This window comes from Girardinichthys multiradiatus, chromosome 5 (assembly GCF_021462225.1).
Source record: "Girardinichthys multiradiatus isolate DD_20200921_A chromosome 5, DD_fGirMul_XY1, whole genome shotgun sequence".
Lineage (NCBI taxonomy): Eukaryota > Metazoa > Chordata > Actinopteri > Cyprinodontiformes > Goodeidae > Girardinichthys > Girardinichthys multiradiatus.
Genome location: NC_061798.1, coordinates 29,997,153 through 30,016,255, shown reverse-complemented (window position 1 = coordinate 30,016,255; position 19,103 = coordinate 29,997,153). Strand labels below are relative to the sequence as shown.

At 41.4% G+C, this 19,103-nt stretch overlaps 2 protein-coding genes across 4 annotated transcripts in view; one reads left to right on the top strand and one right to left on the bottom strand.

Annotated features, from left to right (window-relative positions):
- cc2d1a (coiled-coil and C2 domain containing 1A) overlaps window positions 1-6,133 on the bottom strand; it is a 22,565-nt gene extending 16,432 nt beyond the window's left edge. Inside the window, exons 1-10 of one of the 2 annotated variants that reach the window (XM_047366515.1) lie at window positions 5,979-6,133; window positions 5,692-5,761; window positions 3,586-3,727; window positions 3,104-3,207; window positions 2,004-2,237; window positions 1,588-1,897; window positions 1,365-1,474; window positions 1,207-1,279; window positions 1,022-1,105; window positions 219-346 (exon numbers count right to left, since the gene is read on the bottom strand). In XM_047366515.1, the coding sequence (XP_047222471.1) occupies window positions 219-346; window positions 1,022-1,105; window positions 1,207-1,279; window positions 1,365-1,474; window positions 1,588-1,897; window positions 2,004-2,237; window positions 3,104-3,207; window positions 3,586-3,727; window positions 5,692-5,748 (1,242 nt within the window). In that variant the 5' untranslated portion in view covers window positions 5,749-5,761; window positions 5,979-6,133. The remainder of the gene's footprint in view (window positions 1-218; window positions 347-1,021; window positions 1,106-1,206; window positions 1,280-1,364; window positions 1,475-1,587; window positions 1,898-2,003; window positions 2,238-3,103; window positions 3,208-3,585; window positions 3,728-5,691; window positions 5,762-5,978) is intronic. The other variant, XM_047366517.1, reaches the window with a different exon arrangement.
- On the top strand, window positions 6,131-19,103 carry si:ch211-286b5.2. 2 transcript variants are annotated; one of them, XM_047366518.1, is made up of 8 exons: window positions 6,131-6,224; window positions 6,559-6,600; window positions 10,285-10,391; window positions 10,466-11,187; window positions 14,890-15,397; window positions 15,996-16,135; window positions 17,289-17,381; window positions 18,869-19,103. In XM_047366518.1, the coding sequence occupies exons 2-8, from the start codon at window positions 6,567-6,569 to the stop codon at window positions 18,939-18,941; spliced, it is 1,677 nt and encodes a 558-aa protein (XP_047222474.1). In that variant the 5' UTR covers window positions 6,131-6,224; window positions 6,559-6,566; the 3' UTR covers window positions 18,942-19,103. The 2 variants fall into 2 exon arrangements, with proteins under 2 accessions (XP_047222474.1, XP_047222475.1); XM_047366519.1 differs by lacking the exon at window positions 6,131-6,224 and adding an exon at window positions 6,271-6,387.

The window sequence follows — 19,103 nt, the reverse complement described above, 5'->3', positions numbered from 1 at the left end:
AAGGTAATTTGCATCACACTATAAGTTGCAGATAAAGCTAAACAGAATCTTTCCAGTCTAGGTTCAACCACTGAGTTACAAACAAAAGCAGATATATTGCACTTATAACTTACAGGACATTTAATGGTTTCTTTCATTTAGCCCCAGTAAGCATGATGAAGAACTTTCATAGGAGGGAAAAACAGAGATTCCCATTGAAAAGAAGACAATGTGGCTACCTTTATAATACGCTGATGCATGCGAGCCTTCCGATCGTCTCCTTTGCTCTTGGCTCCCTCTGCTGCCTGCTTGTAAATGTCCATCCTCTGCTTCAGGGCTTCTGCCACACTGCTAGGAGCAGGAAGGTCTTAAAAAAAGCATAAACACAAACACTGATGTAGGCTAAATTTAACAGGATTTTATTTTCACAGCTTAAAAAAAACATAACATGTGAGCTACCACTCTGTTTATCGATATGCTTAAAAAAATCATCAACCTCAATCCTTTTACGTTTGTTTTTCTGTTTTGTAAATTTTTTTTTCCAATTTTGCCACCAAGTGGTAAAATTGTGGAACTGATCAGAACCAACCAGATCACTGTTCAGTTGTCATAAATGTTTGAAGTCATTCTTAGTCTTGTAACTTACAGCGTTCTGCACATTTACTGGCATCCCTGGTAAAGATGCGTAAAAAGCATCAAAATAATTTTAATTTGACCTCCATTACTCCATCCTCCTCACTGTGTTTGATGACAATATCCATTTTTAAAAGTGGCTAAGAGAAATGTGCCTCTTTGTCACATCATGATTAAACATGAGAAAACTGGACCTCATGGATTACTAAATGAAAAAGAAATGCTTCTTAAATATACTCAATCAAATCAGAATTTTTAGTGTGAGATTACAGAAATGCAAATCAGAGATTCATTTATTCTAAAAGTTTTTGTTGTTGTTTTTTTTTACGTGGGCTATATTTTGTTCCATCAGTAAACAGCAAAAACACAAAGTATTTAAAAGGCATCATAAAGAAAAGAGGAGATTTACTGTTGGTGGCCATCTGGGTAGCTGCAGGAAGAGCAGCAGGTTTGGGAGAAGACTGAGGAGGAACAGGCACACTCTGCTGCTGGACTGCAGAAAATCAGAGAACAGTGATGCACTTTTGTCAAGTTTCTATACGTTTTTCCACTTGAATTCCTGAAACATGTAAAACTGCAGTAGCATAGACTCACCAGGAGGGAGCGGTAATGCGCTCAGCTCCACTGGTTCCCCTCGGTCCACAGCCTCCACCAGCGAGTTGAGCTTCTACAATGACAGAGGAAGCATCTTTAGTTAAATCTCTGTCAGTTTTATGCAAACAGATCTGCTCCAACTGATTCTGCTGTGTTACCTTGGCAGTGAGGTAATGCTGTTTGGCCAGGTCGATGTCACCACCCTGCTTGGCTTGTATGGCAGCCATCTTATACTCCCTCTGCCTGGACAGCACTGCCTGCTTCAGCTCTAGATGGTGTAAAAGCATGAATATGGGTTAGTTTCCAGTCAGACAGAGAACTGGAACAGAGTACAGATGTTCAGACTCACTCATCCCACAAAAGAAAGGTGTTGTCAGTTACCTGAGTGCTGGGCATCGGGTTGGCTAGGGGTGAGGGGGGAGATCGCAGGCGTTTCTGGGGTGACCGCAGCAGCTGGTTTTTGGGGAGGTGTTAGATGTCTAGGTTTGGTGTTCAGAGCTCCTGGTGCCAGATCCCTCATTGGTTTCTGATTGGAAGGAGGGGAGGGAATCCGTCCAGACGTTTCTCGATCCTTAACGGGTTCAGACTCAGCTGGAGTGTTTGAGGTTCCTCCAATGGCAACAGGAGGAGGAATCTCCTCTTCATTGATTTGCTTCCCTTTTTTCACAGATGTCAACATGGATTGTAACGTCTACAATTAGGGAAGACAATCATAAATACACAGAGTCAGTACCTATATCAACCGAGACCTACAATGTTCACAAGAGGAATTTTTGCCTTTCATTTTATCAGTTTACCTTTAACCCTCGGTCATATCTTCGAACTTTGCTAGTCTCGCCTGCAGCCTTGGCATTGGATATAGCTTTCTGATACATATCAATGCGCTCCAACAGGCAGGATTCCAACCCTGATGCTCCACTGGGTGCAGTGGGAGACGTGACATTCACCTTAGGAATGGTGGGAGTCGCAGCGGGAAGTTTTGGAGCAGGAGTATCCCCCTCGTCATCCTCCAACACTTCATTTAATTCTGCCTGTGAACACAGCAAGAAATCCACACTGTATGGATGGGAAGATGGCACAGACATGGATTACCAACTACAGAGTTGTTCACATTTATGTCAGAATAAAACAAAAAATGGTATCTGTTGTCCTACTATCACAAAACACGTAAACATGTGGTGCTTGCTAAACTTTACAGGGTTTAACGAGACCTGTGGGCTTCGGTCAGATGAAACCAAGATTGAGAGTTTAGGCAACAATCAATGGAGCTAGGTTTGGCTAAAGATGGATAGATGTAAAAAAGCATCCCATGCCCATTGATAAGCATGGTGGAGGATCTTCGATGCTGTTGGCCAGGGAACTCTTTGAATAACCTGGAAAATAAGGTTACAAATCTTGTGGCTTTTGTCAGTAAACTGAAAATGGGCTGCCACTGGATCTTTCCGCAGAATAAAGGTCCAAAGCGCCAGACTCAAAACATGGGATCTTCTATGGACATCTCAGTCCTCAGACCTAAAGGTCTACTTCATTAAAGCTCAGATTTCTCTGAGTTTAGTGCAAAATTATGCTGCTGTAATAAAACATTATTATTAATTATTCAAAGGCTACTTTCACAACTTCGTCAGAGGTGCCTGGTGAAATCTATTTAGACTTTAAAATGTAAAAACTAAAACAAACAGATGTAAATGTCATTTCTCAAACGGAAAAATAAAATAATCATAATAAAAGTTGAACTGAAGGATTCTTAGTTATAGTTATAATTGTTTGTCATTTTCTCACTGTAAGAGTTAAAAACTGAATGTTAGATATTTTCTGAGTAATTTAAAACTGATAAAATAATGATAAAATGATAAAAACTGATGTTTAATGTCTAAAATAGAGGAAAAGTGTGTTTTACCAGCAGGTCTTCGTCATCTAAATCTTCGTCTCCCATGTCCTCATCGTCCAGATCTTTCATACAAAGATCTGCCATTCGCTCAATTTCAGCCATGGGAACGGGAGCTGAGAAGAAAAAAATCAAACTGGCATAAGAAACGTTTATTGTTGAGGCATTTAACATTCAACAATGGCTTTATTTAACAATTTAAAGTAAGGTCACAGTGTTCCTTCTTCTCTTTGATTTTCACCTATATTCTGTTTCCTGTGTTTTCAATGTGGAGATTTAAAAACATGAAATGTGGTTGTTCCCTCTGTAACTTGGGCACCATTCTTTCTGTAATGTTTGATGGAAGAGTTTCTCTGCTTTTCATTAATTAATAAAACAGAGAGACAAGCGATGAGTCTGGTTCCCAAGGCTCTTGATAACTGCTCCCCAGATGAGTTTTTTTATATGTTCCCTGGTAGTTATAGATCTGCAAAATGCAATAGAAGTACACTCACATCTTCCTTCCCCCTTCTTCCCTTGTGGTCTCCCTCCTTTTCCACCTCCTCCAACCAAACTGAGGAGCTCTGCTTCCAAGTCCTCGTCATTTCCTTCTCCGTCCATCCCTGCGTCCGGTGTAAGGTCTAGAAGAAGCCCCATCTGACATCCAGACAGAAGGAGAGCTGCTGATTTATATGTGAGGCTAACATACTCATACACACTTTAAATTGTCATTGGATCACTTTAAGCTTTGATCTAATCCAATCTGATGCTGCATTTCTGTGAAGAGTATTCGGTGTCACTTCATTTTTTATGCCAGGATCTTGAGCTGTGATAAGGAGACCTAGACTGCTGCATCACATAATCTTGAACTTATCCCCAAAGATTTTCAATGGATTCTGGAGTTTTTGTTACCAAATACTTAATCTTTACCCTCTAAATAATGTTTATAGTTTCTGGCTGATGGATCCTGAAACAGCCACACCGGTCCATTGAAGAAAGCAAAAATGACTGACCTACAAATGTTTTAAAAGGTAATTAGGCTTCTATTTTTTAATATTATTGTTCTGAACTTTAACCAACAAAAATGAAACAACACTATAATGTTACCTCTATATGGAGACATAAGGTTTGACGGGTGGGGCCCCTAATCTGCTGCTCTTTATACTCCAGTAAATAAGTAGCTTCATATTGTGCTTTAAGTTGCTAATATTGTGCCTTGCATATGTAGTCATAAGCCTTTCCATATTTTGTAACATTACAACCACAAACTTTAATGTGTTTTAATGTCAGTCATCAGTCAGTAATTTTCTATCGCTTCTTCCATAGTGGGTCGCGGGGAAGCTGGTGCCTATCTCCAGCAGTCTATGGACGAGAGGCAGAGTACACCCTGGAGGGCAACACAGAGACACAGAGGACAAACAACCATACACACACTCATTCACACACACCTAAGGGCAACTTTAGTTAGGCACTCTAGTGATCTGACAAATATGGAAGAGTGACAACAACACCTTAGTAAAATGAAGCCACAAGAAGTACAAGCCATGTAAGGGACATAGCAAACATGAATAAAAAGGTGATCTGGTCAGATGAGGCCAAAAATCAGCTGTTTGACCTAACACTGCACAGCACTCTGAACACATCATCCCAGTGGTAAAACATGGTGGTGGCAGCACAGTGCTGTTAGGATGCTCTTATTTACCAGGAGCAGGGAAGCAGATCCAAAGTTGATGAAAAACTGGATGGAGCTAAACACAGCACGAAAACCTGTTAGAATCTGCAAAAAAGGACCCAAGACTGGGGTGTAGGTTTACCTTCCAGCAGGACAACCAGACCCAACATACAGCCAGAGCTACAATAGAATGGTTTACATCAAAGCATATTTATGTGCTAGAATGGCCCAGTCAAAATCCAGACCTAAATACAAGTCTCTAGATGTGCAAAGCTGCTCGAGACATACCCCAAAAGGCTTGCTCTACAAAGCAGTGCAAATGCATGCCACACTTTTAAGTTTTTACATGTAAAACAAATGGTGAAAACCATGCATCTTTCCCTTCCACCTCACAATTATGCCCTTCCTTGAGTATGTGTGTCATGCAAAATCCCAGTAAAATACATTCATGTGTATAGATATATTGTGACAAAATGTGAAAAGCTTTTGCAAGGCACTGCAAGTTGTTTTCAAGAAGCTGTTCAGCTATTTAGTTCTAGATTCTTGCATCTTACTGATCTTTATTTCTTCACACTGCTGTTAGATCTAACGCTGCTTTTTAAAACAAGATTTCAAACTTTTCGGTGGTTTTGGTGGGTTCAGCCCTTACTATTCTTCTAGGTTTTGGTGTCTACAAGAAGTCATATAATTTCCGTATTATTTAGTCTCTTTTGATGTTTTGTTTCCTTTTAATACTGATGGATTATTTGCACTTTATGGATCACACACTTTGTCGCCATGACTAAACAAAATGCCTCAAATCTATTGTTAGTTTAAACATGTTTATTAACGCAGTACCTTTCCACAGGGAGGCTCGTCGTTTTTTTTAAATCCAGGTTGTAACTTTATTTGGCCAGCATTGAATTAACACCAGGCACACAATGTAGTCATCAGTCATGACAGGTATTACCTGTTTGGCTCTAGCTGCCCCTTGACCCCGGGGAGGGAGGTTCCTGCTGCGACTCATGGACTGTAAACACCTGGGAGAAAACGAGTTAAAATGAATACATTCATTGAACCTAGTAACAAAGTGATGAATTGGTATTAACAGACAAGCGTCGGGTAGACAAAGCACCCATGTCAGTCACTATGACAAAGTTAATGCGGCAAAAAAAAAGAATCCAGACGTCTCCTGTCCTATTAGCTTCCCACAGCTAATTGATCCCACAGCGTTTGGATCTTCTGACTTTGTTTTACCTTCGCAGCTTCACTGATTGTTGAGTTGCTCAGCTGGGTCCCTCAGATGGAAAACTCGTTCTGTACAACATTAACCAGGTATAAACTGAGGGCCACAGATCTGTTTAACCGTTTACTTTGAGGCGTCAAAACAAGAACGGGGTAAGCCGTGTAAATTACTTCCTGTATGGCGCTTTACGGCCGGTCGAAAACACGCCCATTGTTGACGTAAAGCTGTGACGTTCGAGCCTGTTACACCCACCCCAGGTGAGCAGCTTCGCGTTAGTGAAAAAGTGTCGCATAAAAATTTACCTTAACATTGTGAAAGAGCCAATATGAGATGTGTGAAGAGATAAAATATGTTTCGGTCTCAGCTGATAATTTAAGACGCTGGTTGTGTTCAAGACAATTTCCCCTCAGTTAGCTAAATGTAATTTGCTAGCTAATCAATGCTCTAATTGTTGAAAATATTATGTTTCACTGTAAATTACTCTATTTGTCCTAAAATCCTTTCATGAATGTAGTTAAAGATTAAAAATAGTGTTTTTATTTTGTTGTATCTTGTCTTTAAATAAACATTTCCCCCTTTTTTTCCTTTTAGTTGAGGAAATGGCCAAAGGAAAAGCAAAGATTGACAGCAACGGTAAAAGAAACACTAACCTTATATAATATTAATCAGTAAGGTCATCGTAATTTTTTTTATCACTGGGTTTTTAAAAACAGATATCTTGGCTTGAGAAAAACTCCTACAGCTGTAGCATTAATTGTGAATTATCTATTTATAAACAGTACCTTGCAAAAGTTTTAACATTCCTTGACCTTTTTTCACCTTTTGTCACATTTCAACCACAACGTTCTGTATATTATGTTGTGATTTATGTGAAAAAAAAAGTTTTTTAATATTGTTAATTAACAAAATATGAAAGTGTTGAAAAGTATTGACCCCTCCTGAGAACCTTTTCCTGCACCGACATCTTCAAGTCTTTTGGGGTACGTCTGTATAGCTTTGCACATCTAGAGACTGACCATTTTGTTCATTCTTCTTTGTACAATATCTCAAGCTCAGTTAGATTGGGTGGAGAGCATCTGAAGAGCATTTTTTTAGGTTCACAGATCTGCTTTGTAAACCTGAAAGGTAGCTGGAAGGTGAACCTCCACCCCGGTCTCAAGTCTTTTGGAGCCTCCAACAGATCTTCTTCCAAGTTTGCCCTGCATTTACAGGGGTTGGACAATGAAACTGAAACACCTGTCATTTTAGTGTGGGAGGTTTCATGGCTAAATTGGACCAGCCTGGTAGCCAGTCTTCATTGATTGCACATTGCACCAGTAAGAGCAGAGTGTGAAGGTTCAATTAGCAAGGTAAGAGCACAGTTTTGCTCAGAATATTGAAATGAACACAACATTATGGGTGACATACCAGAGTTCAAAAGAGGACAAATTGTTGGTGCACGTCTTGCTGGCGCATCTGTAACCAAGACAGCAAGTCTTTGTGATGTATCAAGAGCCACGGTATCCAGGATAATGTCAGCATACCACCAAGAAGGACGAACCACATCCAACAGGATTAACTGAGGACGCAAGAGGAAGCTGTCTGAAAGGGATGTTTGGGTGCTAACCCGGATTGTATCCAAAAAACATAAAACCACGGCTACCCAAATCACGGCAGAATTAAATGTGCACCTCAACTCTCCTGTTTCCACCAGAACTGTCCGTCGGGAGCTCCACAGAGTCAATATACACTGCCGGGCTGCTATAGCCAAACCTTTGGTCACTCATGCCAATGCCAAACGTTGGTTTCAATGGTGCAAGGAGCGCAAATCTTGGGCTGTGGACAATGTGAAACATGTATTGTTCTCTGATGAGTCCACCTTTACTGTTTTCCCCACATCCGGGAGAGTTACGGTGTGGAGAAGCCCCAAAGAAGCGTACCACCCAGACTGTTGCATGCCCAGAGTGAAGCATGGGGGTGGATCAGTGATGGTTTGGGCTGCCATATCATGGCATTCCCTTGGTCCAATACTTGTGTTAGATGGGCGCGTCACTGCCAAGGACTACCAAACCATTCTTGAGGACCATGTGCATCCAATGGTTCAAACATTGTATCCTGAAGGCGGTGCCGTGTATCAGGATGACAATGCACCAATACACACAGCAAGACTGGTGAAAGATTGGTTTGATGAACATGAAAGTGAAGTTGAACATCTCCCATGGCCTGCACAGTCACCAGATCTAAATATTATTGAGCCACTTTGGGGTGTTTTGGAGGAGCGAGTCAGGAAACGTTTTCCTCCACCAGTATCACGTAGTGACCTGGCTACTATCCTGCAAGAAGAATGGCTTAAAATCCATCTGACCACTGTGCAGGACTTGTATATGTCATTCTCAAGATGAATTGATGCTGTATTGGCCGCAAAAGGAGGCCCTACACCATACTAATAAATTATTGTGGTCTAAAACCAGGTGTTTCAGTTTCATTGTCCAACCCCTGTAGCTTCATCCAGCTTTCCATCAATTTTGACCAGCTTCTTTGTCTTTGCTGAAGAAAAGAATCCCCACTACATGATGGTACCACTACCGTGTTTTGTGGTGGGCAGGGTGTGTACATTGTGAAGGGCAGCAATGGGACATTTCTCATGATAGTGTTTTTCACATTGGCCAGGAGGTTCAGTTTTGGTATTATCTGACCAGATCACCTACTTCCATGTTTGCTGTATATCATGCATGACTTATGGCAAACTGTGAACATGACTTTTTTTTTATAGCGTTTGTTTCAATAATGGCTTTCTTCTGGCCACAACCAATTCCAGATTTACGGAGTTCATGAAAAAACCCCACATTTTCTCACCTAAGCTGTGGATACCTGCAGTCGTTTGGCTGCTTTTCTGATTATTGTTCTCCTTGCCTGTACGTTTAGGTGGACAGCCATGTTTCCAGGTTTGCAGCTCCGCCTTATTCTTTTCATTTATAATGGATTAAACAGAGCTCTTCGAGATTTTCAAAGCTTGGGATATTGTTTTGTATCCCAACCCCACTTTAAGCTCCCCCATATCTTTAAACCTGACCTATCCAACAGATTCCTTAATGTTTATGATGTTGCTTGTTCTCTGGGGTTCTCTAACAAATCTTTGAGGACTTCACAGAACAGCTAGATTTATACGGAGATTAAATTCCAGAAATTAATAACAGATAAATTTTTGTTCAAGCTCACAATTTGCTCTGCTTTGTGTTGGTCGATTCCACAAAATCACGTTGAAGTTTGTGATTGTAGCATAAAAAAATTTAGAAGATGTAATGTAAATGTAGTAGTTTTCAAAGGTGCAGTTTACATCAAATCAGGCACAATATTACTACCACATTTCAGTAGGACCCTTTTTCATGCCTGGCTTGTTTTGACCTGCACTTTAGATAACGTACACTTTATTTATCCCATAAGAAAAGCTGTCTTCCATAAGGCTTAGCGTATAACTTCACTTTGTGATATCTAGGGCTACCTCTTAATTCAAGGTGAGCCAATATTGCCATATTTGCAACTCTTATAATGATATAGATTGTATTTAATCCACATTATTCTTACTCATATCTTGCTTTTCCATTCCTACTATGTCGCTAACACTCTTGTTACGCACTAAAATCTACATCTGCTGTGGGCACACAGTATATTACACCAAACAATATATTACCAAACATTGCCTCCAAGCAGTACCGTCAGTTTCAGTCTTGTTTATATTGAGATGCCAGTTGGGAATCAACATATTGTGTAGCTTCAGTGATATTTTGCATTTTAATGGCAGAGGAAATTAATGATTTCTCATGGTGATTTAATTAGCAAATAATCTGTCTATTAAAGGTGACATATCAGATGAATTCATTATTTGTCGTTTATTTTCAATCGCACAGATTCACAACAGGTGTCACCTCAAGGCACAAGGAAAACAGTTTCTATATAGCGTTTTTTTTAATTATAGGTTTAAAATCTATCATAGTTAAATTTAACTGAAAATATGAGCTGTAGATGAGTTTAAGCTAAATTGACACTGTAAGACTTCACCCAGTCCAAAATGCTGCTTTTGAAATGCTGAAAACCAGCCTTTGAACTTCCTGGTTAGATTCTGGTCATCGATGGTTCTGTCCATCACAGCCTTCTGGACAGACAGAACCAACCCTTGTTTTTTCTAATACATTGCACGCATTGCCAGGTGTGAATCTAGTAATTTAAAACTAATGTTTTCACTTTTCCTATAAATAGAGTGCGTATTAATAAACTAAATGTGTCCACAGTGGCTCCCCTCTGTGTCTTTAATTGATTACAAGTGTTTTTATGTTTCAGAGGACTTGGCTCTGCCCCAGACTCGTTCCCTTAGGTTAAAGAAGAGAGCAACTTCCACTGATGAAGCCTCCGAGACACATCAAGTCCAAGCTGCTCTTCTTCAAAAGGTATTTATGGCTGCAATGGAGCCCCTAATTGAATTAAATTCAAGCAAACTGACAGACTGTCTCCTAAATGTTAGAATACAGATGGAGATATTAAAGAAGTTGATAACATGCTGCTGCAGTCCAATCTCCAAGACAGTGCAACAGTCACAAACGAGGAAGAGGAGCAGTCCTGTCTCTCAAAACCAGATGAGTCCAACATAGAAAACAATTCAGAAGGGACAAATGCGTCAGACATGGCAAATAAGGAGAGAGAAGAGACTATGGTCGATGATCCCAACCGTCGTTTTGAGATAAAGACCTGTGGAGTACAAGCTAATGATTGTACTGATGAAACAGCTTCAGAACAATGCAGCAGGTTACCAAGTCAACCCCAGACGTTTGTGTCCAACTCTGAAGATGACAGTGAATCCAGTTGTGCTGCTTTAGAGAAGCAAGCGGTTGAAAAGGAACACTCAAATTTGAAGAGAAATCAAGACACTAACGAAGAAGTGCCCAGCTTTCACATGAGGGACGTCAAGGAGTGGGCGGTGGGTTTACCGGCCAAGAAGAAGCGAAGGATGGGCATGTGCGGTCTGACGGAGAAGGAACGGAGTCACTTTCTACAGGCACAACAGGGCGAAAACGCACAGATCAGAGCAGGGAGTCCAGGGACACAAACATGTGGTAAAACCTCTGAGCGTGTAGCTTCAGCGGACGATGTGTCCTCAGCCCATTTACAGTCTACACCTCCTCCCATCTCAGCAGAGGTCGAAGAGCAGAGTAAGGAAGAGCCCTCTCACAGTGGAGATGAATACCGGTCAGTATTTTAACTTTTTTAATTTCCTTTACATCTTACAGTGAAGGAATGAATAACCTGGGCAGGTTTCTGTAATATATTTAAGTGAAAGTGTTGAAGCTTTTAAAATGTATATACAGTACCTTGCAAAAGTATTTCTAAAATTTTTCCACATTGTTTCATGTTAAAACCACAAATATCATTGTATTTTATTTGGGTTTTATGCAGCAGGCCAACACAAAGCAGAGCAAACTCTGAACTGAAAGGAAAATGATGGTTATAATTTTTTCTTACATGTCTTTATTCTGACACCCCTCAATAAAATCCAGGAGGACATAACTGTGAAGTAGAAGATAAAGCGATAAATGGTTGTCCTATATTTTCACTAATTGTTAGGTGGTTGGAGTGAGTGGCCAACCCAAACCAACAGTCAGACTCAGAGGAACAACACAGAGACTCTTTAATTTTCTCGCAGCGAGGGCAACTACACACGAGAGTGCGAGCTATGTGTGGCTACCTCAGCTTCGTTTATTTATACAGTAGAGTGTACAGACATATCAGATGGGTGTGTGACATTTACAAGTTTCAGTTGGGGAGTGGAAACAGGGACAGTTGGTACTGCCTTCGGTTATTGCAAGACCAGCTGCACACAGACCAAGATAACAATTGAGTACAGCCAGACACTGGGTCACATTTACATGTGACGGTTAGAATAGAACCCCAAGTCTCTGGATGTTTTGGGGCTGTCATGGTTGACACGCCTCTTCAACATTGCGTGGCGGACAGGGACAGTGCCTCTGGATTGGCAGACTGGGGAGGGTATGTTCCAACTACAGGGGGATCACACACCTCAGCCTCTCTGGTAAGGTCTACGCCAGGGTATTGGAGAGGAGAGTCCGGCAGATAGTCGAACCTCGGCCTCAGGAGGAGCAGTGTGGTTTTCGTCCCGGCCGTGGAACACTGGACCAGCTCTATACCCTCTACAGGGTACTCGAGGATTCATGGGTGTTTGCCCAACTGGTTCACATGTGTTTGTGGATCCGGAGAAAGCATTCGACTGTGTCCCTCGTGATGCCCTGTGGGGAGTGCTCCAGGAGTATAGACTCGGGGGCCCTTTATTAGGGGCAATCCGGTCCCTGTACGAGCGGAGCAGGAGTTTGGTCCGCATTGCCGGCACTAAGTCGGACCTGTTCCCGGTGCATGTTGGACTCCAGCAGGGCTGCCCTTTGTCACCGGTCCTGTTCATAACTTTTATGGACAGGATTTCTAGACGCAGCCAAGGGCCGGAGGGGGTCTGGTTTGGGGACCAGTGGATTTCGTCTCTTCTTTTTGCGGATGACGTGGTCCTGCTGGCCCCCTCTAGCCAAGACCTACAGCATGCGCTGTGGCGGTTCGCAGCCGAATGTGAAGCTGCTGGGATGAAGATCAGCTCTTCCAAGTCCGAGGCCATGGTACTCAACCGGAAAAGGGTGGCTTGTCCTCTTCAGGTTGGAGGGGAGTTCCTGCCTCAAGTGGAGGATGTGGAATCTCCTCCACATCGAGAGGAGCCAGTTGAGGTGGCTCGGGCATCTATACCGGATGCCTCCTGGACGCCTTCCTCGGGAGGTGTTCCAGGCACGTCCCACCGGGAGGAGGCCCAGGGGACGACCCAGGACACGCTAAAGGGACTAAGTCTCTCGGCTGGCCTGGGAACGCCTTGGGCTCCCCCCGGAGGAGCTGGAAGTGGTGTCTGGGGAGAGGGACGTCTGGGCGTCTCTGCTGAGTCTGCTGCCCCCGCGACCCGGTCCCGGATAAAGCGGAAGACGACGGTTAGAATAGAGACAAAATGTTCCAGACACCGAATTACATCTGCATGTGACTGTTAGATTAGGGACGAAATGCATGTGAGTGATAATTAGTGAACAGGTTGAGTGTATATACATAAATAACACTAATGAAATCTGTAAAGTGTGGCCTGCATTTGCATTTTGCACCACTGCATCCATACTTTGTTGAACCTCCTGCAGTTACATCTGTAAGCCTTTGAGGGAATGTCTCTACCGGCTTTACACATCTGCAGACTGTACGTTCTGCTCATTCTTCTTTAGAAAACAGTTCAAGCTCAGTCAGGCTGGATCAAGAGTGTCTGAACATCAGCTTTCAAGTCTTGCCACAGATTTTCAATCGGATTTAGAGCCCAACTTTGACTGGGCCATTTTAAGGCATAAATATCCTTCAATCTAATCTATTCCATTCTAGCTTGATCAGTAAGTTTAATGTTATTATCTAGCTGCAAGGTGAACCTCATCTCTACTCAGAGGTTTTTTGCAGCCTCTAACAGGTTGTCTTCCAACATTATCCTGTTTTCAGGTCCATCCATCTTCCCGTTAACTCTGACCAGCTTCTTTGTGTCTGCTGAAAGAAAGAAAACCTGCAGCATAATTCTGCCACCACCCTGTTTCACAGTGGAATGGTGTATTTAGAGTGATTTTCAGTGTTAGTTTTATGCTCCACAAAACATGTAGATCGAAAGGGTTGCTTTCTCATTCGACCAGAGCACCTTTCACGTTTGCTGTGTCCCATATAGCGCTTATGGTGATCTGCAAACAGCACTTCTCATGACGTTCTTTGAACAAGGCCAGATTTGTGGAGAGACTTCCCCACCTAAACGATGATCTCTGCAGCTCTCCAGAGGTACCATGGCTGTCCTGGCTGCTTAATCCCATCATTGCTTAGTTTGTCAGTTTAGTTGTAAAAATCCTTGGTAGGTCTGCAGTTGTGACATGTTCAGATGATGAATTGAACAGTTTCTCAATGAGATGTTCAAAGTTTTGAATAACCTAAATTGAGACCCTTCTCCCCGACATGTCTACCGTGTTCATTGGTCTTCATATTGCCGCTTGTTCTTTAATGTTCTCCAACAAACCTCTGAGGCCATAACAGAGCAGTTGGATGGATACCCAGATTAAATCACAGGTGACCTCTGAAGGCAGTTTGTTGTAATTGATTTAATTTAGGGGTATCAATACATAAAGGGAGCTGAATAGATATAGGAATGTCACACTTTCAGATTTCTATTTGTGAAAGAGATCATACATACATACACACACACACACGTGTTTTACTATCTTTATGAGGACTTTTCAGTTACTTCCATTGACTTCCATTGACTTCCATTCATTTTCCTTGATTTTTAGTGCCTAACCCTGACCCTAACACTAACCCTAACCAGTTAATACCTAACCCTAACCCTAACAAAAACTCAATTCATACCCTAGTCCTAAATCTAACCCCTGTCCCAAGAATGGAATTTGAAAAAGTGAGGACCAGGAAAATGTCCTCACTTTGTCAAAATGTCCTCACTTTGTGATAAAAATACAAAAAATGGTTCTCACTCAGTTACAAGTAGAACAACACACACACACACACACACACACACACACAGGCATCTCCACCTATGTGAACTGACTGTGACATCCTCAGCTAGTCATCCTGAATCAGTTTCTTGGACAGAGACAGACGTCCTGCTGCTTAAAACAAGAGAAAAAAGAACAAAGTCCCAGTTAACTCCACTGAAGTTTGTGGTTGTAAAATGACAAAATGTAAAAAGAGGTATAAATCCTTCTGCAAGGCCCTCTAAATATGCTTCCTTCATAAACGTTTTCATAAAAACAAAATCCACATGCAATAAAATGAATGAATGTAGTTCATTACTGTCTGCTTAAACATTTAACTTCAACACAGAGCTGAAACCGAAGTCCACAGTGTTGTGACAAGCTCAGATGGAGCCGGTACCACAAGTAATCCAGGCTGCTCAGAAACAAGAAGTTCTGAGGCTAAGGAGGGCTATTCAGCTGATCCAGAGCTAAAAGGCAACACTGAACCAAACCAACCTGCAGAGGAAGAAAAAGAGGAACATCTGGAGAACCTGCAGCCACCAGAAGTCAAGGAATCCACCACTAGCAAGATTTATCTAATGCCTAAAATACAGACCGGAGAAGATTTGCTATCAAAAGTACCAACAGATTCTTTCAAGACTTTTTTTGCAAAGCAACAAGAAGAAGGTGATGCCGAGGGTGCAGATCCACAGATGTGCCGTGTGAAAAGGACCACAGATGAGGGTAACTTAGAGATGAATGATGCAATGGGAGATGATGGAGCTGAAGAAGGCGCTTCCCCTGAATTAAACTGTAGTTCTGAGAAACTCCACGAGGCTTCGCTGACACCTGCTATCCAAGAGATGAATTACAGCGTAAGTAGCTGGGCTAGATGCTAAAACAAAGGTTGCTGGGGGAATTGGGCTCTCTGTCATTTAAATGTACATTATAGAGAAAGGATAGCAGAAGATTTTGGAGCTTTGAACAAAATAACCACTAGTTCATCCTCACTGTCATTGACTGTGTGTTAGAAACCCCGTTCTTTCTTATGGTAACGCATCTTTAATAGTTGCAGAAAGTAAGCAGGTAAGAAGTAAGACCAAAACTGAGGAGGGCAGAGTGACACGTTTCCATGACAAGAAGAGAAAGTTCTCATCCCAGGCGGTTACTCATTGTATTTCTGTTTGGACTATTTACCAGAAATACCTTAATCCTAAAATAATAAGTTAATAGTTACTGCTATGAACAAATAAAGAGATTTTTTGTGTGTTTTGCACATTGTAACCATTTTAGTGTAGCCCCTCTTGCCCATTTAGGCAGGCTAACAGAAAGCGGTTAAAACCTGTAGCTCAGTAGCTTCTGTAATGTTTACAGCTGAAACCCAACTCTAAGCCAGGTGCATCGTATTCATTTAAAGCTCCCTCGGTGGGTTTGAAAGCTGTTGAAATTGAATTTATTTTTATTTGCACACAGTATGATCCCAGTGATGATCCCACTGCTGGGCCCTCTGTGGTCCACACTGAACACACTCGAACCAGGGACCCGGAGGACTCGTCTGGGCCTGGATGCATAGATTATGTGTCAGACTCGCAGCTGAACACCATTGTTATCATGTAAGAAAAAAAGTCAAATATGTTCAATCCAACACAATGTCTGATTATACAGGCGCATGTCCAATAATTAGAATATAATCCAAAAGTTAATTTATTTCAGCAATTTAATTTAAAAAGGGAAACCCATGTAAAGATTGATTACACAGTGATGCACTTCAAGCATTTATTTGTTCATTTTGATGATTAGGTCTAACATCTCAGGTAAACCTGAAATTCACTTTCTCACAAAATTAGAATATTACATTAAACCAGTGAAATGCTATGTAATGATCATGAAAACTTTCCTCCAGGGCAGTAAGCCACAATGTATCATATCTATTGTTCATAGAGTGCTGAATCCAAGCATATTAATGAAAGGTTTAGTGGAAGGAAAACGTGTGGTAGAGAGCAACAGGGATAACATCAACCTTGGGTGGATGGTTAAGATAAGCCAATTCAAGAATTTGAGGGTTGAAAAGATGTGGACTGTAGCTAGATTTAGAGCTTTAGCAGCCACCAGCCACACATATCAGGACCATGTCCTGGATATGTGTGTCTCATCCCTTGTATGAAGCTACTCCTGAACCAGACTTCATGTCAGAAGCATCTTACCTGGCCTAAAAAGAAAAAGGATTAAGCCATTGCTCAATGGTCCAAAGTCTTCTTTCCAGATAAATATACATCTGGCATCTTCTTAGAAAAATCAGGTTTCCAGAGTCTGGAGGAAAAGAGGAGAGGCACAGAATCCAAGTGGCTTGAACCAGCGTAAAGCTTCCACATTCAGTGACGATTTATTTGGAGCCAAATCATCTGGCGTTGGTCCACTTTGTTTTATCAAGTCCAAAGTCAGAGCAGCTGTCTACCAGGATATTTTTGAGCACAACATGAGAACCTTAATGGGCTTCCTCAACATATCAGTAGAGCCACAGGCTAATCACCTACATGACACACTGCAGCTGCACTGATGTGATTATTCGTGCAAAAGGAGACCCGACTAAGTGTTGAGTGCATATAATGCAGAATGCATAGACATACTTTTAAGTTGGCCAACACTTCAGCATTAAAAAAATCCTTTTTTATTTTGTCTGAGAGGCTGAATTTTGAGTTTTCCCTAGCTGTGTGTAACTGACATAAACTCGTTGTATGGTCCAACCAACGTTTTACTTTTATCCAGCGAGGAAAGAGAGGCTCAACCTGATTCCCAGGGCCGTCTTGAAGATGCCACAGAGCTGGTCTGCGGACTGATCAGAGAACTCTCCTCTCTGAAGTTAGTAGAAACCATTTCTTTGTCATCCATTTTATCTTTATGTTTTGTTTTTACTGCTTTTGCTGCTGTTTTTCCTTAATTTTCCTCTTTACTCAGCAGTCTCCTCACTCTGGAGGGATATGTTCTATAATCCATCACTACTTTGATCTACTTCACACCTATTTCTGTGTTCTGATTGGCTGCAGGAGCTCTGTCAGCTGTAAATCTTGTCTAGTTAAAACTTCAAGTTAAGCTTTGATGTGGCTGTTGAAGTTGCTAACAGAGTCTTCACGCCCTAAATTCAGCTGTGGTTGTTTTCAATCAAGCAGAAATATCAACTCTTAATCTGAGAAAATAAGAATATCAGATCTTTGAATGTAGGTGCTGCTATCATCAAGACCATAAAAGGTGGGTTTAAAAACCAAAGTTTCTTTGGGCGTACATCACAGACAGTTTGTCCTCATCTCTTTCACATGGTGCTCTAGTGAAGATAGAATACAGTATTCGTAACCCTTAAACTTTTCACATTACAACCAAAAACTTCAGCGTATTTTGTTATTTTATGTCATAGATCATGACAATATAATAGTATGTGTATTCAGTTTCTGATATCCCTAAATAAAATCTAGTGCTGGTCAAATTAGGCCAAAACTGAACTTTTTAGATACATGCAAAATGCTTTGGCACAAAACCATCATTGTCCTTCACCCTGAACATACCCTCACCACACTGAAACATGATGGTGGCAGCATCATGCTGTGGGCATGCTTTTACCCAGCAGTGACAGGCAACATGGTCAGTTGAGGTGCACATTTAATTCTGCCGTGATTTGGGCAGCCGTGGTTTTATGTTTTTTGGATACAATCCGGGTTAGCACCCGAACATCCCTTTCAGACAGCTTCCTCTTGCGTCCACAGTTAATCCTGTTGGATGTGGTTTGTCCTTCTTGGTGGTATGCTGACATTACCCTGGATACCGTGGCTCTTGATACATCACAAAGTCTTGCTGTCTTGGTCACAGATGCGCCAGCAAGACGTGCACCAACAATTTGTCCTCTTTTGAACTCTGGTATGTCACCCATAATGTTGTTTGCATTTCAATATTTTGAGCAAAACTGTGCTCTTACCCTGCTAATTGAACCTTCACACTCTGCTCTTACTGGTGCAATGTGCAATCAATGAAGACTGGCTACCAGGCTGGTCCAATTTAGCCATGAAACCTCCCACACTAAAATGACAGGTGTTTCAGTTTCATTGTCCAACCCCTGTATGTGCCAGATTTGATTGTCATCTTATTGTTATTTGATCATTTTACTTTGGTTCCGATTGCAAAGTCTATATCTCAAAATGTGCAGCAAATGGGTAACAGTTTCTTTCATTATCTTGCCTCAGCTAATGTTGTTTAATCTTAACCTATGATGTACTGTTTTAAAGAATGTAGAAGAGCTATAAAACCCACTTTAAAATCTAAAATTAAAAGCTCCAACCTGTTTGTTCTCTTTGTTCCAGTCGAATAGTGATGGTCGCTCATCGAGAACTGGAGAACCTGCGACGCAAACCTTCAAGAAGCTCCGTACGTTGAGGACTGTTTTCACTAAATGTTCTCATGTAATTGTTGTCCTAAGAGTTCATTGGTAAGAAAGTACAAAATCTTAAATATTTTACCAGTTTTGGTTTCCAGAATGTTTGCTTTGGCTGTTGATGATCTAGTTCTTCTTAAATAAAGTGATTCGTGTACCTAGAA